At 42.8% G+C, this 6,775-nt stretch overlaps 1 protein-coding gene across 1 annotated transcript in view; it reads left to right on the top strand.

Annotated features, from left to right (window-relative positions):
* LOC125503076 overlaps nucleotides 1-6,755 on the top strand; it is a 28,249-nt gene extending 21,494 nt beyond the window's left edge. The window contains exon 5 of the mRNA XM_048662845.1: nucleotides 5,484-6,755. Coding sequence (XP_048518802.1) covers nucleotides 5,484-6,696 — 1,213 coding nt within the window. The 3' untranslated portion in view covers nucleotides 6,697-6,755. The remainder of the gene's footprint in view (nucleotides 1-5,483) is intronic.
* The last annotated feature ends 20 nt before the right edge of the window (nucleotides 6,756-6,775 follow it).

A 6,775-nucleotide genomic window follows, 5' to 3' on the forward strand; every position in this document is an offset into this window, starting at 1 on the left:
ACTGCCCATTGGAACGCATCCTTTTCATGCAGTTCCCCAACGACGCCACCAAGATCGTCTGTTATGGAAACGAGTGAGTATTTTTTTTTTTTTTGATAGCGAGTAGTTTTTTACTCGCGTCTGCAGCGTTTTTGGGCATTTTTCGAGTAGGTTTTTGGGGACTTTTTCGCTTTTTTTATCCATAAAGTTTGGTTTTATTGTTGTGAAACGTTGTGAGTGAAGAGGGCGTTTTCTCGAAAAAATGCCCAGTTTTCAAGATAATTCCAAAATTGCGCTGTTGTAGGCGGTTTTTCGCTTTTTAAGGCGCAAATTATTTAGGGATTTTTTTTCAAATTGTGCCAGCCATTGAGGCTGTTGCGCGGCTTTTTTTCGCAAGAGTCGGTTTTTTGGAAGAAATGGCCAATTTTTAAGATATTGCCGAATTTGCGCTGTTTTAGACGGTTTTTCGCGTTTTCAAAGCACAATTTATTCAGGGGGTTCTTTTGGTTGGGGGTTCAAAATTTTGCCATTGATTGAGGCTGGCGAGCGACAATTTTTTTGCAAGTCCGGTTTTTTGAAAAAATGCCCAGTTTTCCAGATATTCGCAAAATTGCGCTGTTGTAGGCAGTGTTTCGCTTTTTTCTTGCCCAAATTATTTAAGGATTTTGTTAAAATTTTGCCGGCGATTGAGGCTGTCGCGCGGCTATTTTTTTGCAAGAGTGGGTTGTTTTGAAAAAATGCCCAGTTTTCATGATATTCGCGAAATTGCGCTGTTGTAGGCAGTTTTTCGCTTTTTCTAAGCACAATTTATTCAAGGATTTATTTCCAATTTTGCCATTGATTGAGGCTGTCGAGCGGCTGTTTTTTCGCAAGAGTCTGTTTTTTCGAAAAAATGGTCAATTCTCAAGATATTCCCGAAATTGCGCTGTTCAAGACAGTTTTTCGCTTTTTTTAAGCACAAATTATTCAGGGATTTATTTCAAATTTTGCCAGAAATTGAGGCTGTCGCGCGGCTATTTTTTGACATGAACGGGTTTTTTGAAAAATTACCCAGTTTTCCAGATATTGCCGAAATTGCGCTGTTGTAGACAGTTTTTCGCTCTTTTTAAGCACAATTTATTCAGGGATTTCTTTCAAATTTCGCCATTGATTGAGGATGTCAAGCGACTATTTTTTTGCAAGTCAGTTTTTTTGAAAAAATGCCAGTTTTCCAGATATTCGCAAAATTGCGCTGTTGTAGGCAGTTTTTCGGATGTTTTATTCACAAATCTTTCAGGAAATTTTTTCAAATTTTGCCAGCGGTTGAGGTTGTCGCGCGGCTATTTTTTCGCAAGAGTCTTTTTTTCTGAAAAACTGCCCAATTTTCAAGATATCCCCGAAATTGCGCTGTTGTAGGCAGTTTTTCGCTTTTTCTAAGCACAATTTATTCAGGGATTTTTTTCCAATTTTGCCATTGATTGAGGCTGTCGAGCGACTATTTTTTCGCAAGAGTTTATTTTTGTCAAAAAATGCCCATTTTTCAAGAAATCCCGGAAATTGCACTGTTGTAGACAGTTTTTCGCTTTTTCTAAGCACAATTTATTCAGCGATTTTTTTGAAATTTTGCAATTAATTGAGGCTGTCGAGCGGCTGTTTTTTCTCAAGAGTCTGTTTTTTCGAAAAAATGCTCAATTTTCAAGATATTCCCGAAATTGCGTTGTTGAAGACAGTTTTTCGCTTTTTTTAAGCACAAATTATTCAGGGATTTATTTGAAATTTTCTCAGAAATTGGGGCTGTCGCGCGGCTATTTTTTTGCAAGAGCGGGTTTTTGGAAAAAATACCCAGTTTTCCAGATATTGCCGAAATTGCGCTKTTGTAGACAGTTTTTCGCTTTTKTTAAGCACAATTTATTSAGGRATTTCTTTCAAATTTSGCCAYTGATTGRGGATGTCKAGCGACTATTTTTTTGCRAGTCAGTTTTTTTGAAAAAATGCCCAGTTTTCCRGATATTCGCAAAATTGCGCKGTTGTAGGCAGTTTTTCGCTTGYTTTAGGCACAAATTTTTCAGGGAACTTTTTCAAATTTTGCCAGCGGTTGAGGCTGTCGCGCGGCTATTTTATCGCAAGAGTCTGTTTTCCGAAAAAATGCCCAATTTTCAAGATATTCCCGAAATTGCGCTGTTGTAGGCAGTTTTTCGCTTTTTCTAAGCACAATTTATTCAGGGATTTTTTTCCAATTTTGCCATTGATTGAGGCTGTCGAGCGACTATTTTTTCGCAAGAGTTTATTTTTGTCAAAAAATGCCCATTTTTCAAGAAATCCCGGAAATTGCACTGTTGTAGACAGTTTTTCGCTTTTTCTAAGCACAATTTATTCAGCGATTTTTTTGAAATTTTGCAATTAATTGAGGCTGTCGAGCGGCTGTTTTTTCTCAAGAGTCTGTTTTTTCGAAAAAATGCTCAATTTTCAAGATATTCCCGAAATTGCGTTGTTGAAGACAGTTTTTCGCTTTTTTTAAGCACAAATTATTCGGGGATTTATTTCAAATTTGGCAAGAAATTGAGGCTGTCGCGGAGCTATTTTTTTACAAGAGCGGGTTTTTAGAAAAAATGCCCAGTTTCCCAGATATTGCCGAAATTGCGCTGTTGTAAACAGTTTTTCGCCTTTTTTAAGCACAATTTATTCAGGTCTTTCTTTCAAATTTCACCATTGATTGAGGATGTCGAGCGACTCTTTTTTAGCAAGTCAGTTTTTTTGAAAAAATTACCAGTTTTACAGAAATTTGCAAAATTGCGCTGTTGTAGGCAGTTTTTCGTTTGGTTTAGGCACGAATTTTTCAGGCAATTTTTTCAAATTTTGCCAGCGGTTGAGGCTGTCGCGCGGCTATTTTTTCGCAAAAATCTTTTTTTCCGAAAAAATGCCCAATTTTCAAGATATCCCCGAAATTGCGCTGTTGTAGAGGGTTTTTCCCTTTTTGAAGCACAATTCATTAAGGGATTTCGTTTATATTTTGCCATTGATTGAGGCTGTCGCGCGGCTATTTTTTCGCAAGAGTAGGTTTTTTGGAAAAAAGCCCAATTTTCCAGATATTCGCAAAATTACGCTGTTGCAGGCAGTTTTTCGCTTTTTTCATGCACAAATTATTCAGGGATTTATTTCAAATTTTGCCAGCAATTGAGGCTGTCGCGCGGCTATTTTTTCGCAAGAGTCGGTTTTTTGGAAAAAATGGCCAATATTCAAGATGTTCCCGAATTTGCGCTGTTGTAGACAGTTTTTCGCGTTTGTAAAGCACAATTTATTCAGGGATTTCTTTCAAATTGTGCTATTGATTGAGGCTGTCGACCGACTATTTTTTTTCAAGTCAGTTTTTTTGAAAAAATGCCCAGTTTTCCAGATATTCGCAAAATTGCGCTGTTGTAGACAGTTTTTCGCTTTTTTCTTGCCCAAATTATTTAAGGATTTTATTCAAATTTTGTCAGTGATTGAGGCTGTCGCGCGGATATTTTTTCGCTAGAGGGCGTTTTCGCGAAAAAATGGCCAATTTTCAAGAAATTCGCAAAATTCCACTGTTGCGGGCAGTTTTTCGCGTGTTTTAAACACCAATAATTCAGGGATTTATTTCAAATTTTGCCAGCGGTTGAGGCTGTCGCGCGGCTATTTTTTCGTAAGAATCAGTTTTTCCGAAAAAATGCCCGATTTTCAAGATATCCCCGAAATTGCGCTGTTGTAGAGGGTTTTTCCCTTTTTGAAGCACAATTCATTAAGGGATTTCGTTCATATTTTGCCATTGATTGAGGCTGTCGCGCGGCTATTTTTTCGCAAGAGTCGGTTTTTTGGAAAAAAGCCCAGTTTTCGAGATATTCCCGAATTTGCGCTGTTGTCGACAGTTTTTCGCGTTTCTGAAGCACAATTTATTCAGGGATTTTTTTAAAATTTTGCTATTGATTGAGGCTGTCGATCAACTATTTTTTTTCAAGTCAGTTTTTTTGAAAAAATGCCCAGTTTTGCAGATATTCGCAAAATTGCGCTGTTGTAGACAGTTTTTCGCTTTTTCTAAGCACAATTTATTCAGCCATTTTTTTGAAATTTTGCCATTGATTGAGGCTGTCGCGCGGCTATTTTTTCGCAAGAAGGCGCTTTCTCGAAAAAATGCCCAGTTTTTAAGATAATTCCAAAATTGCGCTGTTGCAGGCAGTTTTTTGCTTTTTTAATGCACAAATTATTCAGGGATTTATTTCAAATTTTGCCAGCGGTTGAGGCTGTCGCGCGGCTATTTTTTCGCAAAAATCCTTTTTTCCGGAAAAATGCCCAATTTTCAAGATATCCCCGAAGTCGCGTTGTTGTAGAGAGTTTTTCGCTTTGTTAAGCACAATTAATTCAGGTATTTCGTTCACATTTTGCCATTGATTGAGGCTGTCGCGCGGCTATTTTTTCGCAAGAGTCGTTTTTTTTGGAAAAAAGCCCAGTTTTCCAGCTAATCGCAAAATTGCGCTGTTGTAGGCAGTTATTCGCTTTTTTCGTGCACAAATTATTCAGGGATTTAGTTCAAATTTTGTCAGCAATTGAGGCTGTCGAGAGGCTATTTTTTAGTAAGAGTCTGTTTTTTCGAAAAAATGTTGAATTTTCAAGATATCCCCGAAATTGTGCTGCTGTAGGCAGTTTTTCGCTTGTTTTAGGCACAAATTTTTCAGGAAATTTTTTCAAATTTTGCCAGCGGTTGAGGCTGTCGCGCGGCTATTATTTCGCAAGAGTCAATTTTCCGAAAAAATGCCCAATTTTCCAGATATTGCCAAAAATGCGCTGTTGTAGGCAGTTTTTCGCTTTTTTAAGCACAATTAAGTCAGGGATGTGAACGAATCACATTTTGCCATTGATTGAGGCTGTCGAGCGACAATTTTTTTGCAAGTCAGTTTTTTTTGAAAAAATGCCCAGATTTCCAGATATTCGCAAAATTGCGCTGTTGTAGACAGGTTTTCGCTTTTTCTAAGCACAATTTATTCAGCGATTTTTTTCGAATTTTGCCATTAATTGAGTTTGTCGCGCGGCTATTTTTTCGCAAGAGGGCCTTTTCTTGAAAAAATGGCCAATTTTCAAGATATTCGCAAAATTGGACTGTTGCGGGCAGTTTTTCGCGTGTTTTAAACACAAATAATTCAGGGATTTCTTTCAAATTTTGCCAGCGGTTGGGGCTGTCGCGCGGCTATTTTTTCGCAAAATTGGGTTTTTTTGAAAAAATGCCCAGTTTTCCAGATATTCGCGAAATTATGAAACTGATTAGGTTACACCAGTGTTAGGAATAGGAATTCATTTTAGAATAAGCTGGGCTAAGACACATATGTACTATTCAAGGGCAGAAAGGCCGATTGGGTTGGGTCGATAGCCTTTTTCTATAGGAAATAAAGATTACTTATATATATATATATATCGCGAAATTGCGCTGTTGCCATTCAGGGACTTTTTTCGACTGTTGCCAGTCATTGCGGCTGCCAATCAGCAATTTGCCCACTAAATTCGATTGCTTGCAGATCGGCGCCATCCGAGTTCTTCCACGTCACGGTGCTGACGCTGCCCGCCAGCTGCGTGCACTGCGCCGACGCGCCGCTCAGCCCGCAAGAGGGCGCCAACGGCGGCTGGTGTCCCCGGCACGGCTTCCTCATCCACTTCATGTTCGCCAGCAGTCAGCTGGCGCCCCCTTTCGACCCGCACGTCTCGCTCGGCTACCCGCACCATCTGGTGGTCAACACCGGGCACCACGTGCACATCCTCAACATCTCCACGGCGGGGCCGTTCCACTGCGCCAACTCGCTCACCCACTGGGTGAAGGAGGAGCCGCCCAAGCCCTCCTCCTCCGACCTCCTCGCCGGCTCGCTGGACGCCTTCAGCGAGATCTCGGAGTCGGCGAGCTGCTCCAGTCTGGTGGACGCCATCCTGGACGATTTCAGCGAATACGATCTGGACGGCAGCGAGGCGGGCAAGCCGTTCCACGAGCTGAACATCAGCTGCGAGCCGCTGAACGTCACCGGCAAGACGTACCACAACACGTTGGTGCAGAGCATCCTGGACCCGCGCCTCAAGCGCCTCCAGGGGACGTCGCGCGACTACGTCTTCTCCGTGCCGCACGCCAGCCAGAAGCTGCCGCCCGAGAAGAGCAAGGTGGTGGACAAGAAGGTGGCGGAGAAGGCGTACGAGTTCACCGAGGAGACCGAGAAGTACGAGAAAATCAGCCTGTTCCGCAAGAAGCGGCTGGCCGACAAAAAGTACGAGTTCTCCGAGGACAACACGGAGAACATCGTGCCGTTCCACATACTGCGCAGGGAGCGCACCTTCCTGGTGCGGCCCCAACTGAAGACGCCGCTCCGCTCGCCCGAGTCGTTCTTCCTCAGCCCGCGCTCTCCGATGCAGAGTCCGAGCTCGCGCACCGGCCAGTTCTCGCCGTCAGTTCGGAGATCGCCGATCAGTCCCCGGGAGACCGCCCGCAAAGTGAACGTGTACTCGCCGAGTTTGGGCAGCGACTGTTCGGACGGCGACGGGCGGCTGGTGCTGCGGCCTGCGCTGACCAGCGGCCATTTCAGTGTGGACGCGTCGCAAACGGGGCTGCTGATCGTCGACCCCAAAGTGGAGGCCTCCAAGTGGATCAAGAAGGTGGTGCGCCGGTTCTCCAACGGCGATTTCGAGAATAGTTCGCTGCTGTCGGGCCAGAGTCGCGGTAAGTGGGGGGGGCGGCTCGACTGCGAGTGAGCGCCCGTCGGTTTTGGCCGCAGATTCGGGTTTTTGGGGCGATTTTAGCTGAAAATGAGTACCATGTCGATTGGGTTTT

This window comes from Dendroctonus ponderosae, unplaced genomic scaffold (genome assembly GCF_020466585.1).
Source record: "Dendroctonus ponderosae isolate FM_Combo_2020 unplaced genomic scaffold, Dpon_F_20191213v2 Dpon_F_20191213_12, whole genome shotgun sequence".
Classification (NCBI taxonomy): Eukaryota; Metazoa; Arthropoda; class Insecta; order Coleoptera; family Curculionidae; genus Dendroctonus; species Dendroctonus ponderosae.